Source organism: Caretta caretta, chromosome 10, assembly GCF_965140235.1.
Source record: "Caretta caretta isolate rCarCar2 chromosome 10, rCarCar1.hap1, whole genome shotgun sequence".
NCBI classification, from domain to species: domain Eukaryota; kingdom Metazoa; phylum Chordata; order Testudines; family Cheloniidae; genus Caretta; species Caretta caretta.
The window spans coordinates 10147569-10169832 of record NC_134215.1 but is presented as its reverse complement, the minus strand read 5'-3'; the positions used below and the strand labels follow the sequence as shown (position 1 = coordinate 10169832).

Sequence of the window (22264 nt, the reverse complement as noted above, 5' to 3'; positions counted from 1 at the left end):
TTTCACGATTTTGTCTGCTACTCATATGACGCAGTGGCCTCTAAATGAGCCTTGGGTTCTGCCTTTATTTCATGTGAAAGGGGAGGAGGAGTAAATGCCAGAGCTAGTGGAAAGAGGCCAATCCGGAAAGGTTATGTTATCTTATGATGTAAGAGCACCTGAAACTAACCTCAAAGGTCTTAAATTTCTTCATAACAAATTGTTCAATCCATAATTAGTCAGGAATTCCTAACCCATGTGAGGGAAGTTCCTTTATCATGGTGACAATCTCATAGACTTTAAAGCCAGATCATCGAGCCTGACCTCCTGCATAACACAGGCCCAAGAGCCTCATCCAATAATTGCTACATCAAATGCATAACTTCAGTTTGAGCTACAGCTTCTCTTTTTAGATTACAATCAAATCATTTTAAAAATTCAAGAATAATTATGTTGATTTAGTATCCAAATGCCTCCGGTCTCCTTAAGGGAAATAAATATAAATACAGTTACAATTTAAAAAAATAAACCCTGTTCCCATTAAAATATTTCTAAAATCCGGAGTCAGAGCTGGCTTGAGCAGGAGTTAGAGTTGCAGTAACCATACAATCACATCTCCTGTGATCCCATCAGTTTAGTCACAATTTAAAACTTTCATTTCAAAAAAACATTGCTAGCCCTACTGAAGAAAACCTGTCTCATGTGAACCAATGCAGGAATGTCCTCCTGAGTCTGCAGGCAGAGAGACTGAAACAATGGGCATGATTCTCCACTCTCTTACACCAAGCTAACATCGGTGACATTGCTCAGGATTTAGACCAGTGTGACAATGTGAATTTCCCATTCATGAATGTGGGGATATTCACAGTTTATACGTCATCACTGTTGACTGTTGCACTGAGTAGAATTTGGGCTTGTGAGCAAGACTTGAGGAGAGCCATCCAGAAAGCACCATGAATGGCAGCATCTGATCTTATTTCAGGAGGATCCGTATTGCTTTCCACCTTCCCCTGGCTTTTGCTGAGAGCTTTGGATACAAATCAGTCCAGATTAATGTCTGTTAACAACAACTGTCTTAAAATTATTACATGTGTTATGTAGACAAGTTAATGACAGGATTAGGTAAGCATGTGGCAAATTAGTATCCTATTCTCCTTAATGCAGGGAGATTGGACTCTGTGATCCAAAAGGCATTTTCCAGTTATCCAGTATTATCTAGGATTCGACAATAACAGTGATTGGCCATCTCCAGGATCAGGGAGTTAGTTGCCAAGGTTGTGCATGCCACCTTCTGAGCTGTGCAGGAGACAGCTCAGACCCAGTTCAGACTATGGAGTGGAGACTTGACTTTTTTTACTGGCTTTCCACAGCAGCCAGTTCTTTACAAAGCAATCCGAGACGAGCTGATACCCCATAATCCTGTTTGTTGTGTTTTTAAAGGTCAATCACGTGAGTCCTCAAGTGAGGACAGAGTCCCTTTAGCTTTTATTGATACAGTAAATACCATATCCTGTCAACAAACTGGTGTAATCATAAGGGCATGCAAAGTTCATTAACTAAGAGACACTTTCTTCTATCTTATGCAAACAAAGAAGAAGGCCATAAACTGGGCTGTCAGCTTTTCTCATTTCCAAACCTAGATCTCCTGTAGAAATTGCTATGGGAGGAGCTCTGGGGGAAGGTAAATCCCTTGCAAATCCTCTAGCAGGGGATCCTCTGGGTTCCACAGGAGCCCAGGGTCTTCTGTGATGAGGCTATGAGCCTCAATGCCTCTTCAGGGACCACTAATAGCGCTCCTCAAGTCCCACATAGTGTGATTAGCTTATTTAGCTGGCTAAATAATAAAGCAGAGATCTCCATTGGCAACAAACTCAATAATATAAATACCTTGTGTTCATTTTAACAATTTCAATTCTGCCCACAAAGAAAAGGGAAGAAGCGACCATCTTATAATGTCATAGTGGTTTTATTATGTAGTGTCTGCATGGGATATATGGGAGAGGTTGTACATGCCGGGGTATGTAATTTCCTTGCAGATTTAAAAAAGCATATGATCTTTCGGAAATGTCCATTATGTGTGACTAGATTCCAAGTGATTTGGCATCCTGATAATTCTCCAAACCGATTTATTAATGACAGCAGGGGAAGACTGAAGAAGAAGAATTCCCAAGTAACAGAAAAAATCATCTGCATGCAAACTGCTCTTTTGCTCTTTGTATACCTTTTGTTTATTTGTAGGCTTGCAAAGCTGGACTACTTTCTTAGACTTATTACTAGGTGCTCAACAAATAAAAGGGAGAGGGGACAATCTTGCCGCATTCCTCCTTCCAGCTGAAATATATGTAAAAGAATTCCATTTGTCAGCGCCTTTGCAAAAGGGGTATTGTAAAGGACTTCAACACAGTTAAGAAAAATTGGAGCAAAAATTAGTTGTGCAATTAACAAGAGACACTCCACCCTGTCAAATGCAGCCCTAGGGATAAAATTATTGATGGACTACCTAGTAACTGGGCTTGGTGAATTAAGTAAAATATTTTTCTTTTGCTATCAGCAGCAATTCTGCCTTTCACAAAACCAACTTCACTTTTGTAAATAATTAAAGGGATTGCATCATTTACTATAGGTGCTGGAACTAGGGATGCTGGGAGTGCTGCCGCACCCCTTGGTTTTAAGTGGTTTCCATTATACACAGTTTGATTCAATGACTCTCAGAACCCCCACTATACACATTGTTCCAGCACCCCTGTCATTTAGGCAGACTGCTAGAAGTTTGGTGAATATTTTCTATTCTGTATTTTACAGAGACATAGGAAGGAAATCTTACCAGTTATGACCAACACTACCTTTCTCCAAAGTTAATAAGAGCCATTCTTGTATCATGAGAAACTCCCCTTTTGAAAAGTTTCAGCAAAGACTTTAAGTAGGATGGGAGATATCTGTGAAGAAAACCTCTTCTAGAAGCTTGCCCGGATAACCAGCTACCAGTGGTAGATTACCAAGGTTTGGATCCTGTATTATTTTTTCACTCTCTTGTACTTATATAGGATTTCCCACTAACAATACTAATATGATAAAACAGTGTTTTTAAAACGCCTTTAGAAACCAATCAAATTTAATTTGGTCAGCTTAATTCTCAGAGCAAATAAGGCTTAATAAAGTTTTTTTTTTAAACTATTCGTGTAGATTATAGTTCAAGAGTGACACTCCCATTCTGAATTAGGCTGGGGTTTAAGAAAGCATCCATGATGAGGAATTACAATTAAGCACTTGCTTCAGCACCCATCCTGAATAGAAATGGACTTGAGAGTCAAGGAAGGATTGTCTGTAGTTAGAGCACTAGTTTAGGGCTTGGGATACCCAGATTCAATTTCAGTTTCTTCACTTTGCCACTGCTGTGTGACCTTGGGCACGTCACTTTGCCTCTCTAGGCCTCAGTTCCCCATCTGTAAAATGGGGATAATAGCAGTGCCCCACTTCACAGGATGTTGTGCAGATAAATACATTGAAAGATTATGAGGCACAGAGATACTACAGTGATGGGGCCATATAAGTACCTAAAATAGAATTACCTTGCATGTGCTTAAGTGCTTTCCTGAATAAGGGCCAGAATTATGAGATGTTATTAACACCTTGTTCCACTTTCAACTTTTTATCTTTTTGAGTTATTTGGGAGGGTTTTAAAGAGGAAGTAAAACAGAGATGTGCCCTTAAATTAACTCGCATGCTATATTGCATTTGGAAAACAAATAATCTGACATAGAAAGGGCTTGGCCACAGCAATGCAAGATCTGATGCAAAACAACGGTCCAGACATGTCAGCTGTATGCTATGAGCATCAATAGGAAAGAACAACATCCTAATAGCAGTAAAGCCGATATAAAGTTGATGTGAGGGATCACAGCCCTCAAACCTGTGCCTATAGGTTCCTAGCTAGTGCACAGATTACCTGAGCCACTGGAGAAGGGGACTAATGAAGCTCTAGCTCACAAATGGCCCCACCCACAAACTTCCTGATTGGGGGAGTTCTCCAGCCCCAACAGTTGGCTGGGATGCACTATTTAAACCAGAAAGAGGCACAGGAAGTTGTCTGAGCAACTAGGTGAATCCTGGCTGGGTACTGTTATTGACCCTGCCTACTTACCTGACTACTGCCCTCCTTATCTCAGACCCCTGTCTGTTCCCGGTTCTTGCTTTTCTGCCTCACTCCAGGTCCCTGCCTTTATGCCCCTTCCCCTGATGCTGACTGCAGCTCCAACGTTTTTTGGCTTAGCACCTGCCTCTGACCCTGGCTCTGACCGCCCCAGTCTCTACGGTTAATGTTGTGAATTAACATGGACTTCTTGGTATGCAGAAGATAAACAAATGGGATGTTGCAGCCCAGACAGTAGAGTCTCTGGATTGAAAAGGAATAAACTCACATAAATAGGGTAACTAGCTGGCTAGTAGATTGGATAGAGTGATCACCCATATCACATACCTAGACAGTTTTTTGGTAGCTGAATAAATGCCAAAAGTGATGATGGTTAACAAAGAACTTTAGAAAATTCTGGGATATGCAGGGAGCAGCCTGCATTGGCAAAGCAGTTTTATGTAGCTAAGCCACTGTGGATGTAATTTTCTTCTGGAAGATGTATTAATGTTATCTTGTTACATATATATGACTCTATGTGCTAGTGCTGGCAGGTCATAGCTGGCCCTTGCTGGAGAATTATCCATATTTTTCATTCTTGAAACAATGAACAACATATAGTGTCTACACAGCAGTCGAATGCAGTTTACCTACTCCACTTTTAATTCACATGTAGTTAATTTGGATTAACTTTCCTGAGTGTTCTCATGTAGACAAGCCTAGCGTGTTACCATATTATAGAGTGAGCATCATTACAACACCTATGACATGTTGTTTCTAGTGATTTTTATTAACACAAGAAGCATTTCTTGCCCAAAAGAGGAACTTAGTAAGTTATATTTTGTGTGTTTGCTGTGAATATTCTACCTCGTCCTACGCCAACCAAAACAAGTTCTGTGGAAAGGGCATATCAAAAGGCTAGGTTTTTGTTATCATATTTATCTGAATCACTTGACTAAGTGGCTTACAAGATAGAAATAAAATAGATTTAATAATTTTATTAAGATGATGTTAAAATAAAAAAAATGGTACAGAGTTTAAGCGTAGAAGTTTCTGGTTATCAGGGAATAAGGTACAGATTATCAAGGGGTGCAAAATCCGGTTTAGGATCAGATGGCATAAGGAATACATAATCTGCAATATCCCCGATCGGGGGTAAAAGGTTAGCATGTCAAAGTACAGACATTGAGATATGAGGGTATGTTCTTCATATAATGGCTACGTTCAGGTGTGGAGTATTATGAGAGGATACGATGATGAGGATGGATTTACCCTTATTTGGTGAGATGCCTACCTCTTATCTTGAGGATCTCTTCCTATCAGTTTGACCTTACTAAGTGGTTGATCTTGCAACCCATACAATAAGTAGGGCTCATATCACAGAGTGCCTAGCACATAGCAGTGCCTACAGTGTCAATAACAATGCCTAAATAGTGCAACTTTCATTGCAGTCATCTTGTTCATTGTCAAATGGCTAGTGGTTAGTGATCAGATTAATAACCCTGCCCTAAAGTGATCCATTTAACCAAAATACTAGGTAGGAGTTGTATTATTTGTAATACATTTTACAGTAAGAACGGAAGCTTTGATCAAGTTAAATGAAGGACCAAATTCAGTAAATTAAATGGAAGATGCTGTATGTGGGTAATTTCAGGGGTCCAGACTGAATATTTTTTCAAGGTTGAAGTGAACAAATTATTCAGAATACACAACACAGAGCCCTTTCACAAACATTTGATTAATTCTGTTCTCTGTACATGTTACATGCTTTTGTTCCATTAACATATGACCCAAGAGAGATTTGGTTTCTAGGATAATCTCACCACATCCCAGTAAATTCAACAGCCCAACAGTTCATACACACTTCTTCAAATATCAGTACAACTCACAAAACTCTTGGCATTCACCCGCCCCTGCCCCCAGTAGCTCTAGTGATTTCTATTTCCAGCAAAAAAGTTCCCACTGCCTCTTGGATGAGACAGTAATGCCCTCTCCAGATGGAGGAATCTCACTAGAAAGGAGTCAGAGAAGCAGAGCTGTGTCTCAGTAGAATTTTTCCTTTATATACATTCTCTAAATCTGATGGTATAAAAGCTATTTACAGTCACTATCCAGGTTTACATTTCTGACAGTCACAATTTTTATGTAGATATTTAGTAAATGCCTTTGGAATGAACGGAAGCTCTTCTTCTGCATCTGTGGGAGAGACCCAATGATGTAAAGCATCTGCTGGTACTCTGGAGAGCTGCTGTGAACTCTGTTGGGTCTTACTCCTCTGGGTGTGAGGTATAAGTTCTGGGGACTAACTTCAGAACAATAGGTTTCTCTGGTGTCAGGGATCCCTGGGAATTCAGCTTGAGCGGGATCTGCAACATTAGCAGAGAAAAGAACATTTGTAGCCCAGCAAATAAAATATACACAGATTATCAAAGAGATATTATGCCTTTGTTTTCCCTTGTTTGCCCAAAATCCAGTCCAGGTTCACTCAAAACCTGCCCCACTGTTACTATAAGTTTTACAAACTTGGACATACTTTTGGTTTTCTATCAAAGCCCCAGTCCAGGAGAGTTTACTCCTTGCTTGGGGTTTTGTTATGGAAGTTTCATCCATCCCCAATGGGCCCAGACTAATGTACTTGAATGAAGGTATCACTAACGCTGATTAACCACTTTCCTCTCCTTTCTGTCCTGTAATGTTTCCTTGGTTGCTATTTTTTCCCTTATAGAATAACTCCTACGATATATCTTAGAATACTGTATACTACACACAGGCATGCAATATACAATCTGCTATGTATTACACTTCTATGCTCTAACATCTGTGTTGCACATTTATTTTTCATTTGTCATCATCTACCATTTGTTTACCCAAATGAAGTATTTAAAACTGTTTTTAATTCACTCTTTCCAGGGAATAATCATCTGGTTTTCACATCTGAGTTTTCAAATGTAAATCTGGGTTTCTCACCTGGGTTTCTTTGCAGGGTCTGAAGGTGAAATTCTGCAGCAGACTGGCGATAGCAACTTTCATGGAGAGGAGAGCAAACCTCATTCCAATGCAGTTCCTGGGACCAGCTCCAAAGGGCAGGTACGTGTATGGATCCAGGACCTCTTTGTTCTCTTTACTGAACCTGATTCCAGTTACAAGTGTAAGAAAGAAATTAGGGAAGCAAAGAAAAAGGAGGCCAAGTATCTCTCTGATGTCGCCAGCAGACATCTTTGTTAAGAGCAGCCTGTTGTTTCAGTCCTATTGGGAACAATGGGAGATAGGTGGCCATTTTGAAAATGACATCTAACTGTGGGCAAGTATGACCTCAGTCCCACTGAGACCAGTGGGAGATGGTATCAGTTTGAAAGAGGGCAGTTCTACGTGGAATTCTCTACAGCCAACCCCTTCTGAAGGAAAAAATTTCAGTGATGAATACAAATGGGAAAAATTACCTTTAATCCTAATGGTTTTCAAATGTAGTTTCTAGAAAAGATTTCAGTGAGTTCTGACTATATGGGAAGTTTTGAAGTGTCAGTATTATTCTGTTGTTGAGATGGGAGAAAGAAATAGTCTGACAATGGGTGCTAAATTTCTCAAAAGGACCAATTTTTTAAATTAATTTTAACTCCTAAATTAATCAACCAATGTACTTGCACAATCTCAGATAGCTCACTCTGTACTCAGAGAGGAAGTGCTGTACTTCTGAGGAGAATATGCTGTATTCTTCATGTGTAACAGAGTTGTTAAATCCCTGCTGTAAGTGCAAAATTCAACTCAGCCTTAACTATCGACTCATGAGTGGTGTGTCTTCACAATGATGAATCCTCTCCAGCTTTTGTATTGGCAAACAGGTGTTAAGATTAAACACAACAAGAATTTCTTTGTAAGAGACTGATATTTAGGAATGAAGTAATATCGGTAAAAGAGATAATTATATTGTTCATTCCCTATTGATATAGATTCTGTACCTTTCCGGTCTGAACTCCTCTGGTTCTGGCCAGTATTCTGGGATACAATGCAGAATAGAGATTGGGATCATAACCACAGTGTCTTTTGGAATGGTCAGTCCATTTATCTCTACGTCTTTCTTGCAGACCCTTTCAAGTCGTCCTCCAAGAGGAAACAGCCTAAGGATTTCATTCACTGCCATGTCGAGATACTCCATCTGCATCAGGGCATTGTAGGTGAGAGGAGCCTTCAGGGGAATGGGAAAAAGGTTGTTGGCATGTGGGAGTCTAGATCAGATTTCCATGTGATCAGTGTGGAAACCATCATGTCCTCCCCTCTCATCTGTTACAGTGCACATTCTACATTCAATCCTGAACTGAACTTTCAGTGTGAACCTAAGAATTCACCTTAATTTTCCTTTCCTAAATAATGTAAGTTACTGAAAATCTTTGCCCATTTTTGCAAACAAAGTTTGTACTTAAAATCAGCAATTCTCTGAGCCTCCTGGTGTGGCCAATGCATTTCTGAAAAGTGGCATCTCTTGAGACATGTAGAAGTCCAGTGTAAGAGATCACAAACACCATAATATGAGTACCCATGAATAATGGTATGAATTTCCTGAGTTGTTCCAAGAATACTCCATGTCTCCCATCTAGCATCTCCTTTCCATGAGCGTAACTGTCTACTCCTGATTGCTCCTTGTTTCCCTTTGTTACTGCTTCATAAACAATTCATTGTTGTTTAGCAAGTTAAAGTAACTAGAGGTAATTTGCCCCTTGCGTAGTGTGTGAATTCTGATGAGCGAGATAAATAGGTAGCAAAAAGGGTAGTATGGGGAAAATATATAGACAAGCAGATATAAGAAAAACAAGATGTGTGTGTGTGTGTCTCTGTGTCTGTATATATTGGTATAATATACATATATGACTCAGTAAGGATTTATTTTATTGTCCCATGGGCAGAGTTACTGGTGTGGGTTTGAGATTGGGGATTTAAAAATTGTACTAAAGACTGATTTGTAATCTCTGGTATTGCCAGGCTACTGTTATCCGTGTTCATCATCCCCTCAGCCTCCTTTCCCCTCATATGTCATCTGGAGATTTTGAGAAATGCACAACAGCTATTATGTGTGTAATAGTTATGGTGCGGAGTTTGCAAGATTGCAGTGGTATATTCTATACATGGTACTTTATGTAACACACCTGAAATGAATATATGCCATTTTGGAAGCAAGTTATTGGCTCTCCTTTTAGTGAAAGCAGAACTTTCTTAAAGTGTGCCCACCAAGAGCTTCCACAGGATAGCAGAGTCAGTATTTATTAAATGGTAGTTTTTTAGCACATGTATTTAACGTCTTTAAAGAACAGTCTCCTTAACTGGACTTAACTAGAGGGAAGAAACTGGCTTTAAAGAGGCTCTGTGCAATCACTGAGCAGCCAACATTCTCTTACCTTGTTTGGTAAAACTGAGTCTAGCTCGTCCTGCAGCTTCTGCTGCACTTCAGGGTGGGTGGCCAGTTTGTAAGCCAGGTAGCAAAGGGAGTTGCTGGTGGGCTCATATCCAGCAAAAATGAAAATAAACGCTTGTGCCAAAATCTCAGTATCAGTCAGGCCTGTGAGAAGAGAGGCCAGAGAGGTAGAAAAGTTGAGGCGAAACATTACAGCACATAGGCTGCGCTCTTTGCACATCGTGTATTTTATAAAAGTATAGATGGCCAACGATTTATTATTATTAAGGCTAAAAAGTATTCACGGAGGTCGCGGAATCTGTGACTTCCAGCGACCTCCATCAATTCAGCCCTGTCGGCCGGGAGCTGCGGGGTCCCCCCACCGCCCGCTGCAGCAGGAAGGACCTGCAGCTCCTCGTGGCTGCAGGCGGTGGGGTCCCCTGCAGCTCCTGGCGGATGCGGGTGGCAGGGCTCCCCTCGCAGCTCCCGGCAGATGTGGGCAAGAGGGCCGCAGCTCCCGGTTGATACAGGTGGCGGCAGCTCCAGGTTGATTCAGGTGGCGGCAACTCCCAGTGGACATGGACAGCGCCATGAGCTCCGAGCTGCTGCAGGCAGTGGGGGCTACCCCACAGCTCCCAGCCACCGCAGGGCCCCACCCCCTCCCACTCCTGGCTGCTGTGTGGGGAGGCAGCCCAGAAGCTCCGAGCGGCTGCAGGGGTACCCCGGAGCTCTGAGCCACCATGGGCACCGGGGATCCTTCACAGCTCCTGGCCGCTGCAGGTGGCAGGGTTACCCTGGAGCTCTGAACAGGGGGACCCTGGAGCTCGGAGCGCCCCCGCAACTGCCCAATCTTTGCAGGCAGCATGGGGACCCCGCAGCTGGGCTCCCCATTTGGTCAGGGATACTTTTAGTCAAAGTCAGGGGACCGGTCATGGGCTTCCATTAATTTTTCTTTATTGCCAGTGACCGGTCCCCTGACTTTTACTAAAAATATCCCTGACAAAATCTTAGCCTTAATAATAAAAATAATCATTATTATTATTTTTTTATTATTGTTGTTATTATTATTCTTGTTACTGTTATTATCCCATAGGCGTGGCTGATGGGTCTGGTGGGAAAATTAAACAGGGACTAATGATTGCTTTGTAACCTCTGGCATTGTTGATTAGTGTATGCGGAACACACAAAGCAAAACATGGGTTCCTGCCAAGTTTGCTGTGGTTCATTTTCAGGTTATCTAACCCAAATATTCTGTGGTTACATAAATGTCACAGGACACCTGCTATCTCCCAGTCCTGAGAAGAACTGAGGATATTTCTAACCAAGCTGTAATTGAAGCAGTTGTATTTAAATGAATTGTGAATAGTGATGCAATGCAAACGAATAGCTGGGGAGCAGAGCTGGCTTTTGCCTCTTACCATATTGGCAGGTACCAACTCCATATTTTTCACTGGCCAAGGCTAACGATTATACAGCAGGAGTTGGCCTGGAATGCATGTCTTCTATTCTACTTGTGGAAAAAGTGTTACATAAAAGGGATGATCACTTGTCCCCATCTAACTCTGTGCTGGACAAAAATGTATGTATGGTCCAGGTGAGTCGACGATTCCTCTCCCCAGCTGCAGACGGCGGGATGAACCATTTATTTCCTCTCCAGTAGGACACCTGTTCCTATTCCCCTCACTCCAGCAGCCCCCAAAGGCACTCACAAGTATGAGTATTTTTATGGTGTTACCTTTATATGTGTGAGTCACTCCATTGCTTTCATAGCTAATGTTAGAGTTCTGGGATTCGATCATCAGCTGCAGGAAATCCACTCGGCCCTGGGAAAAGAAGTAACCGCTCAGTGGAGAGCTGGTTTGGTGAGAGATCCCCTAGGGAAGGCTCACAAAGATGGGTCTCAGAACACAAAGGTTGTATTTTAAAGTCCCCAGGAGTGGCCAGAGAGGACCCAGCAGAATGTAAATGCCTTTCTTGTTACAGTGGGTCAAAACATGAAACCCTTACGCTTCTGGGAGGGTTCCATCTGCCCAGTCCCAGAGAGATGTCAGCCAAGACAGCAGACTTGGTCTCTTGCTGTCGCAAGGAATGACGACTGCAGAGCTAAACTACTTTTGTCCACTTTGCAAAGCACCCTCATTAATGTAGCTGTGCAATTTTAGGGGAAAGTAATAACTGCATCTCAGTAAGTGACTTTTTCAAGTAGCTCCCTTAAAACAGGATTACTCTGGGGGACGTGAAGTCCAGCAGGGAGGTAAATCTGATTCTGTCATTTTTGGAGAGTGAAGACCGCCTCTTTTGGGGACTGTGCTCCTGAATACCACAATATCAGTGACACTGCACTGTGTATTGGTGCACAGCTCTACTGCTTTCTCAGTGGAGTCTCTCCCTCTGTCTGCTCCAGCTCTCCAAGTCTACTCCTACGGGTAGTTTTCTGTAAATCGTAATCTTTGCACACCCAAACTGCAATCCAGTTTGCATGGGTGTTACCCTGATATAGCCTGAGATATCACACACTATTGTGGTCCTTTGCTGGACTCTAACTCAAGCAAGTGTTTTTCACTTGGGCTAATTGAATAGAGAATGTTGTCTGGCATCATGACTGGGAGAGTCCTGCTAACCCCTTTGGCCTCTTTTTCTCGGTCCTCCTTCATTCTGGCGATCGACTTTGTGAAGAATTCTATGGCATCTTTGGGGAAAACATTCACATCCATCTTCTTAAGAAGGGGAATGAGGAACGGGCATACAACTAGAAGGGAGACAAAAATAACTGTGATTGAAGCAAGGTCCAGGGAATAGAAGTCCATTTCACCTAATATATCTATGGTAAAATATTAATTAGAACAACTGAAAATGTTTATTAGAAAGATGAGGCTGCATCTAAATGATGGCTCTGTTTGATCATTTCTCCTGTGTACTGGGGAGCTCACTGAGGGCCTGTCTGCCACCATGTTCCTCGTGGGGCAGATGGGCTCCATGCTCCCTCTTCTCAGGTTTCTGCACAAATGATATAATTTAGCCCTAAATGTAAATGAAAGCGAAAGGAGCATTCCACTATTTCACACCACGTCTGACTGGAGGCGCTGTCACTGGGACTGGGGAGTCACATTCCGAGTGCAGGACATTCCTCCAGTTTGCACTACCAATGCTACAGCGATATGGACCAGAATGAAAATAAACTAAAAGTTTTGAAATTCTTCCAGTCATTTCAGACTGACCTCAACGTTCTGATATTCACTAACGTCTCATGTCCCAGCAAACATCTCCAAACCTTCCCCACAGCATTGTGATCCTTCCCACAACCTATAGACCAAATTCTGAGCTTACTAGCACTTGCATAACTCCAGATGATTCTCATCCGTGGGATTGTATGGGTATAAATTAGAGCAGAATTTGTCTAAGGTGACCCTTGAGACTTTTATCCTTGGCAGTAAAGTTGCCTAGTCATTGGCTTATAGGCTCAGGTATAGCCACTTGTATTGTATAACCGATAGACCACTTGTCTCATTCTGATGCTGAAGTCACGGTTCCAAACGAAACACTTAAATGGAATTTTTAGTGAGCAACAGACAACTTACATATCAAAAGGAAGAGTGGGTCAAAAAAGTTAAACTTCACTAGCTTCTTGATTTCCTTGACAAAAGGATCTTTGGGGTTGTTCATGGAGTCAATGTTCACACCGAAGGAAGTGCTAGTAACAACATCCATGCTATAGGCTCCAAAGATGCTGAGAAAAGACAGAAAACAGAACACAGATAGGAGAGTTAAGGTTTGAAATAGGTAATTACAACTTTTCCCTCCCTTCCTATATTGCATCTCCTTAAAGAACAGAAAACTCTCATGAGACTTTTCTTTATGCTGTTGTAAAGGGGGGGCAAGGTACTCAACACAAGTAGAACATCTAAAGGCAAAGGAATAGAGTTTCATGAAGTTTTACCTACAGCGCTCAGAATCTAGACTCTGGTAGCCTTGCTCTGGATATTACACAATGTAATGTATTGGCCTATGTGTGTGTCCTCTGGTGGAATCAGACCTATTCAAGGGCCTGTGAATATCTTGTCAAGTGGCTGTGGCCTTTTAAGAGGTTAGGAGCCCTAGTTCTGCTGACAGCTGATATTAAATCTGTGTGCTCAAGTGGTAGAATAAATGAGCTGTCAAAAATAAATAAAAATCAAATAATAATATTTTATTTATTTATTATTTGTATACCGGTAGTGCCCAAACATGCTGGGTCAACGCAGGCAAAAAAACACAGTCTCTACCCCAAAGAATTCACCATCTAAGAACTTTCATGGAAGCACATATTTACAAACAATTTTTGTCTGACCTCCAAGTCTCGGTCCTCATGTATTAAATCGCAGACCTTAGAGATAGTAAAGGTCTGTTAGCCCATCCTCTCAAACTCCTTGCCAGTGCAGGGTTGTTCCCTATGCTACATTTTATCGTGTTTTTTCCACTCTAGTTTAAAATGTGCCAAACTTTGGGGCGTCCACCAGTTCCCTTGAGAGAATGTTCCACAGGTTTCACCCCAGGGAGATTTTCTTGAGATTTAACCTCTATTTTCCCTTTTAAATTTCATTTTAGCCCTTCTGATAGTCCTGTTCATCACTTCAGAAGTCTGGTTCATCCAAAGAACAACCTGCATTGCCAATAATGAACAAACCAAAGAGTTGCTAACAAGATTTGCTGTTCCTGTTCCTGGCAGAGTTACTCACTCCTTAACGTCCACGGGCTCATCCTTTTCTGCTTTCTTCTGAACATTTCTCACCAAAACCTCCCCGTATTGCTTCATAATGGGAAACATCTGAAATACACATTTCAGGACATGACTTAAACATACCAAATGTTACTTCTTCGTTAAGCCTAGCTTCTGAAAAGCGGAGGGGAGGTTCATTAGTACTTACAGACTTGATCTGTTTCTACTGTCAGGGGCTTTTTGTTTTAATCCTTTTTTCTTTCTTTCTTTCTTTTACATTAGGAGGCACAAATGAAATAGGCCAGTTTAATCATTTGAATCGGACTGAAGAGACCAGACCATTATAACTATCTCAGCCTGAATGCCACCTGTGCACTGACCCGAGGGTTAGTGTGTGCCTGTCCTCTGGATTTTACCTCCTTTAGCTTCCCACTGGTGAAGGTTGGAGAGAGCACAGTACGAATTCTCTTCCACTTCTCATCCTGAGCCATGGAGACAGCAGACTCCAGCACTCCCACTAGACCTAAATTCTGGGGTGACAAAGGCAAGTTTATAGCTGTCAAGAGGCTATTGGGTTTCTCTACTAAACATAAGAGTGCACAAAGCAATCCTTTTCCCGCCCCATGTACACACACATATACACTTCCCCAAACTGGTTACACTTAGGCAGATATACCCACAAGAAGACACCAACTCTACACGCACTGGGGGAGACCTCTACAAATGTACACACACTAACTCAGACTGGTGCGCATGCACTTGCGTGCACACACACACAATCAAATTCAGCTCTCGTTTATACTGGTGTAACTGAGAGCTGACTTTGTCCTAAGTACTTTTTTTTTTATTTAATAAATAAAAATAAACAACCTAAGCAGCTTTTAAAGTGCAGTCAAACAGTTTTCTCTGAGAGCCAGGGGATCCAGTTCCAGGTGAGGTCCCCCTGCTCCCTTGTTCCTTTAGGGATATGCAGTGGCCACTTAGATTAATGCCAGCTGTGCATTCGTTTTGAATGCATCTCCAAAAGAAATCTTGTGTATCTCTACAGAGTTTAACTACAGTATTTGATGTTCTTGTGGCTTTATTGCATCTTTCTGATGAATATTAATGATTACAAGCCTACCCGCCGGTTGGTAAAGGTGGTGAAGCACTCTTTCACCAGCACCGTTTTAATTATTGTAGGATCTGTGACAGCCAGCACAGGTTGCCTGCCATCATAAAACCTATGGGGGAAAAGAAATAAAAATCCATGATTAACTACTGTCAGTGAAAGTCAGGAGTTAAACAAAAGCTCCTTCCTCCCTGGTTTCAGAGTAGCAGCCATGTTAGTCTGTATTCGCAAAAAGAAAAGGAGTACTTGTGGCACCTTAGAGACTAACAAATTTATTTGAGCATAAGCTTTCGTGAGCTACAGCTCACTTCATCGGATGCATTCAGTGGAAAAACTGGTGTTTCTCTGATAGCTACAAATCCTAGTCTTTATTAGCTTCTAAAGCAAAGTGCACTGACTGGAAATACAGATATACAGAATCATAGAAATGAGAGATGGAAAAGGCCTTCAGGTCATCATATATTCCTGCCTTTTCCAGCCACTGCAGGAATGTTTCCTCTGAGAGACTATGCCTGTCTGAAAAATCTCTCTCACACACACATAAATATCCCCAAAAGACAGCCTACCTGTATCTTTTCTGAAAGAGACCCAGCATCACATTTTAGTCACTTCAGAAAAAGTAAGTTAAATGGAGTTTTAGGTGCAGTGCTACACCCGTTCCCAGTTCCCCCGTTATGCTTACAGTACTACATTTGTGTTTTAAATCAGTTTTCTGTTTCTTGTAGTTGCATTAAAGACCAACACAAAGAATAGGAGGAACTGACTATCCAGAGGAAATGGTGAAAATGGCTATATACAAAGTGCTGTCAAACGCACATAGTTAACAAACTGAAGCTACAGAGAGAAATACTGTTTTTTCTTGACTTTCTTTCATTTATAGTCATCTGGGTGCTACTGGTATCACTAGTAAGTCAAGGTTTCAGGCCAAGGTGTCATTTTTAAATGGGTGATGCTCATTTAATTTCATCCCTTTCCTCCTAGTTGTACTTCTGTCTGCCGCCCTAAACTCCTCTCCCTCTTTGGTGCTTATGCCCTTCAAATGCATGTAGACAGCTCTCTACAGTTCCTCATTTTCCCAAGTAAAACATTTATTCCTTTCCATTTTTCTCAAATCAATCCCTCCCCTCTCACTGGACCTAGAATAGGATTTTTCCTGTAAGAGATTTGTACTGGAAAATCTTTTCCAAAACCAAACGATCAATAGTACAAATTTTTCTGTGATACAAGCCCCTCACATGGTGTCATGCATAACTTGAATTATAACAAAAGGTTTATCATAAGCAAATAATGTGCAGCAGGATGTCACAGTAACTTATCACAGAATGTGAAAACAAAAGGATTGTTTCACTTTTTTTTTTTTTTTTACAAACGTTAAAGAAAGGTCCAATCCTGTAGAAGGCCAAACATCTTCTAAAATCAATGAGAGGTACTGAACACAGAGCTACTGAATTCTAAAGGCAGTAGGTACCTTCACTTTCACTCTTTGGACTATACATTTCCAGACTCTTATACTCTTGTTATGATGTTAGCAGTAAATTTGTTCCATCCTTTTGATTCACGTACTTAAAACTTTTCAGCAGGTTGCACTGAAATACACCTATAGATTGGCTTGAATTCTCGTTTTAAATCATGGTTTTAAGACCAGATTTTTCAAGATTTATTATCCTATAATGGACATAAGATAAATGTGGATTTATATGGGTTTTTGAATGGATGGAAAAATGTTATAAGGGCCAGTTGGATAGATTGCAGAAGATACCAGAGCATGTAGCCCAAGTAATAACCGCAGTGGCAAATGTAGGGAATATCCAGTGTAGAGTAAGAGCTGCGGTAATGCAAACGTATCATGCTTCAGCAGGTCAGGGTTAGAGACAGAAACAGATTTGGTAGAACTGGGATCTGTGTACAATAACAGCATATCTGTGTAGTATCTGGAATACATATACCTTCCTTTACAGTTTGCAGTCCAGGAGAACTGGACTTCTAAGTTACAAATTTCCTTTTATGTCAATGGTAGTTTTGCCATTAACTTCAGTGGGAGCAGAAGCTGGCAGTCTGCATCTGGTATGGAACAGCTTTCATGTGAGAGTTCAGATTAACATGTACATAGCATGTCTGTGGCATGGATCCTGCAGTCAGATCCATGTGGATGGATGCTTGCATCTGGGCGCTGCTCCATTAACCTTTTTGGGGTTCCACATGGAGAACAGGGTCCAGTTACAGGATTCAGGCCTTTGAGATCTCCTCTTCCAGTGGATTTTTTTCACCCTCCAATTTGGATTCCGACTATAGGATAATGTGAGGAGAATACCAAACAGTATTCGTTGGTCAACATACTCACCCCCAGATTTTCCCGTATTTCTCATAGCATGTACTGTCAAACTCCAAGAAACCCTGCAGAGAGAGAATGTTAAAATGGAATTAGAAAAGAAGCAGGGTTTCCAGGGGAGGGGCTGGGAATGGGGCTGTCGTGGGACTAAACATCTAGAGCTAGCAGCCAGGCCAAGCACTCCTGTGCGCAGCTCCTGAGACTTGTGTGACCCCTAATGTCTTTGTGAGGGATAGAATCCTTTAAGAACATAGCTGGATCTAGTTATTCCAGGGGCGTATCATGCTTGAGGTTAAGGAGTCTGTAAGTAAACTGTTTGCAAGGAATTCAATAAATAGTGACAGCAAACCAGCCACCTACATGTGTTCACCTGTTTTAAGCAATCACCCTGGGGCTCACCATGCCCTTCACACTATAATCTGCATTACAGAAATGTTATCCTGCATTGGGTCCTACACACCCTGTGCATTAGCGCAGAGCTCAGCACACAGGAGAACTCATCAATGCAGTGTACAAATCTAGCTATTGTATGATGAAGGACATACGTTTGTGGAGCCAGGAGAAGCCTTCAAACACTCACTTTACGATACTCCAAGGCAGTTCCAAAGAAAGGCAATGGCTTTGGCCCAGGGATACCCAATTTCTTGAAAAAACCGAATGGCCAGATCCCATATCTGTAAAAGTAACAGAAGAATGTGAAGGCTTCAGGACAATAGTTGCAGTGAGGTTGGGGCTGGAAGATCTCAAAGCCTATCCAGGGGAAGTGAAGCTGTTGCATTAGCTCAGGACTGAAGAACCCACTCTGGAAGCTGGAAAGTGTGGTCCAAAAATTTGTGCTTCGTAAAGCTATTTAATAAGCATGCCTGTATCTACAGGGAATACTTGCTCACCACTGTACTGCAGCGATCTCTGGGGTTTAGCATTGCCTAGTGGGCTTAGCACGGGGCCTGTAAGAAAGGAAATGTGGGCTTTTTTTTCAGGGTATGTCACTGGCTTGCTGTCCACTCCCACCCTCCAAATTGCTCTCATGGATGCTGTTTTCTTGCGTTGTCTTTCCACTGATCTTGCAGAGCGTGTGTGTATAATAGCATGAGCTCGTGCCATTTACTGCATATCCTCTCTGTAGGGCAACCTTTAGACTGTAAGATCATCAAGGACCATCTCTTACTTCATGTTTGCGTCGCACCTAACACAATGGGCCCCAAACCTTGCCGGGCCCTCTGGCAGCTACTGCTAAATAAATAATTAATAATCCCAAGGGTTTGGTGTTAATTTGTTTTAGTAACCAGATCCTAACAATTCATGAGAATATGCCAAATCTCTCCTCCTTGAGTTAAGGATGGGTGGACCATCCATTTGTCCAGATGTCTTGAAATATACTAACCAGAGAGGCCATGCAGAATTTCAGGGGCTGGGGATCCTCTGGATATAGAATTTTTGTTTTCAAACATTCCATATCCTAATATTTCAACCTAATAGCTTTTTTTGACAGGGTAACAACCTTTGTGGATGGGGGGAAGCAGTAGTTTGGGGTATATCTTGACTTTAGTAAGGCTTTTGATACTGTTCCGCATGACCTCCTAATAAACAAACTAGGGAAATATAGCCTAGATCAATGGTCTCCAGCCCTTTTACACCCAAGATCACTTTTTGAATTTAAGGGCAACCCAGGATCTACCCTATCCCTTCCCCAAGGCCCCGCCCCTTCCCCAAAGCCCCACCCCACTCACTCCATCTCCTCTCTCCGCCACTCGCTCTCCCCCACCCTCACTCACTTTCACCAGGCTGGGGTAAAGGGTTGGGGTTCAGGAGGGGGTGTGCGCTCTGGGCTGGAGCCAAGGGATTTGCAGTGTGGGAGGGGGCTCTGGGCTGAGTCTGGGACAGGGAGTTGGGGTGCAGGAGCGTGTGAGGGGTGCAAGCTCTGGGAGGGAGTTTGGGTGCAGGAGGGGGCTCCGGGCTGGGGAAGAGTGTTGAGGGGGTGCAGGAGAGGGTACAGGGTGCTGGCTCTGGGAGGGGGACAGGGCTGGGGCTTGGGGTGCAGGAGGGGGTATGGGGTACTGGCTCCGGGAGGGGGCTCAGGGCTGGTTTTGAGTGCTGGCTCTGGGAGGGGGTTCAGGGCTGGGGCTTGGGGTACAGAAGAGGGTTTAGGGTGCTGGCTCCAGGAGAGGGCTCAGGGCTGGGGTGCGGCCTCCCGCTGGGCAGCACTTACTGCTGGCGGCTCCCGGTTGGTGGTGTGGCGTGGCTGCCGCTAAGGCAGGCTCCCTGCCTACCTCGGCTCCACACCACTCCCGGAAGGGGCCAATGTGCCCCTGCAGCCCCCTGGGGGGAGGGCAGCACATGACTCCGCACCCTGCCCTAGCAGGGTGTGGAGGAACGTTCGGGGGATGCGGCAGATTGGGCCAGCCCCCATGGGAGGTGGGGAGGGAACGCCATTCAGCTCTGTCCCATCCCCAGCTCTGCTCCACTCCCGCCCCCAGTTGTGGTGCGAGCTCCCAGCCCCGCGCCTGACCCTGTCCCCAGCCTCGGCACGGCTCCGCTCCCGGCCCCACCCCAGCGTCAGCCCTTGGCCCTGGCTCCATTCTCGGCCCGGGGCCAGGCTGAGGGTGGGAGCAGGAGTGGAGCTGTTGACAGCCCCGGGTGTAGGCCTGACTGTCAGCCCCCACTGCGGCCCAGCTGCAGCTCTGCTCCCACACCCAGCCTCAGCCCCTGGCCCCGTCTCTGGCCCTGGCCCCAGACCCACCCCCAGCTGCAGCCCCCAACCTTGGCCCTCTTACCCCTGGCCACATCCCTTCCCCCCACTTCCCCGGAGCTGCAGCACTGCTCCTGGCTCTGGGGAGGGTGCAGACAGGGCATAACTCTCAAAAGTTTGGGGGCCACTGCATTAGAGGTTTTTAAGAGCAGATTAGACAAACACCTGTCAGGAATGGTCTAGTTATTACTTAGTCCTGTCTTGAGTGCAGGGGACTGAACTAGATGACCTCTTGAGGTCCCTTCCAGCCCTACGCTTATATGATTCTGTGAAAAGACCAGTAACATTTAAATTAACAGTGGCTCTCCTTCAAGAATTTGAAAAGTGCTCAAGTAGAAAAGCAAAGTGTAGAATTATACTTACAGTATCAGGAGAAATAGCAGTGCAATCAGGAGAGCCCAGGTCTCAATGGAAAAGCTAGGGAGAAGGTTCATTTTAGCTCTGTACCTCTCAGTTTCTTGTTCTCTGTCTAACTTCTCAGTTGTTGTTTTTTTCCCTCTCTCTGCTCTGGTCAGTCTTGGGACTAGGGAAAGAACAGTGTCGCAACTTTTTATCTGTTTGTCTCTAATCATGTGGCTTAGTGACCAAATGAAACTTGAGCTGGTCCTTTATGTAATCAAAAGGGTGGAGTGAATGCCAAAGATAGTGAAAATGCCAATCTAGACAGGTAATGTTACCTTTAATAGCTCATGACAAAAGATATAATGTAATCTCTAGGAATACAAAGATCCTTAGTACAAGTTCTTTAATATACACACAGTCAGCTATTCCAGTTTTCTCTTAGAATCATAGAATCATAGAATATAAGGGTTGGAAGGGACCCCAGAAGGTCATCTAGTCCAACCCCCTGCTCGAAGCAGGACCAAATCCCAGTTAAATCATCCCAGCCAGGGCTTTGTCAAGCCTGACCTTAAAAACCTCTAAGGAAGGAGATTCTACCACCTCCCTAGGTAACGCATTCCAGTGTTTCACCACCCTCTTAGTGAAAAAGTTTTTCCTAATATCCAATCTAAACCTCCCCCACTGCAACTTGAGACCATTACTCCTCGTTCTGTCATCTGCTACCATTGAGAACAGTCTAGAGCCATCCTCTTTGGAACCCCCTTTCAGGTAGTTGAAAGCAGCTATCAAATCCCCTCTCATTCTTCTCTTCTGCAGGCTAAACAATCCCAGCTCCCTCAGCCTCTCCTCATAAGTCATGTGTTCCAGACCCCTAATCATTTTTGTTGCCCTTCGCTGGACTCTCTCCAATTTATCCACATCCTTCTTGAAGTGTGGGGCCCAAAACTGGACACAGTACTCCAGATGAGGCCTCACCAATGTCGAATAGAGGGGAACGATCACGTCCCTCGATCTGCTCGCTATGCCCCTACTTATACATCCCAAAATGCCATTGGCCTTCTTGGCAACAAGGGCACACTGCTGACTCATATCCAGCTTCTCGTCCACTGTCACCCCTTGGTCCTTTTCCGCAGAACTGCTGCCTAGCCATTCGGTCCCTAGTCTGTAGCTGTGCATTGGGTTCTTCCGTCCTAAGTGCAGGACCCTGCACTTATCCTTATTGAACCTCATCAGATTTCTTTTGGCCCAATCCTCCAATTTGTCTAGGTCCTTCTGTATCCTATCCCTCCCCTCCAGCGTATCTACCACTCCTCCCAGTTTAGTATCATCCGCAAATTTGCTGAGAGTGCAATCCACACCATCCTCCAGATCATTTATGAAGATATTGAACAAAACCGGCCCCAGGACCGACCCTTGGGGCACTCCACTTGATACCGGCTGCCAACTAGACATGGAGCCATTGATAACTACCCGTTGAGCCCGACAATCTAGCCAGCTTTCTACCCACCTTATAGTGCATTCTTCCAGCCCATACTTCCTTAACTTG

General features: G+C 43.4%; 1 protein-coding gene across 1 annotated transcript; it reads right to left on the bottom strand.

Moving 5' to 3' along the window:
* Nucleotides 1-5082: 5082 nt before the first annotated feature.
* On the bottom strand, nt 5083-20919 carry LOC125644066 (cytochrome P450 3A9-like). The gene is made up of 13 exons (XM_048867464.2): nt 20740-20919; nt 18208-18301; nt 17640-17692; nt 15311-15410; nt 14604-14717; nt 14207-14295; nt 13070-13218; nt 12113-12240; nt 11227-11314; nt 9496-9656; nt 8065-8291; nt 7076-7238; nt 5083-6474 (listed from the first exon to the last, which is right to left on the bottom strand). The coding sequence occupies exons 1-13, from the start codon at nt 20808-20810 to the stop codon at nt 6376-6378; spliced, it is 1536 nt and encodes a 511-aa protein (XP_048723421.2). The 5' UTR covers nt 20811-20919; the 3' UTR covers nt 5083-6375.
* Nucleotides 20920-22264: the final 1345 nt, after the last annotated feature.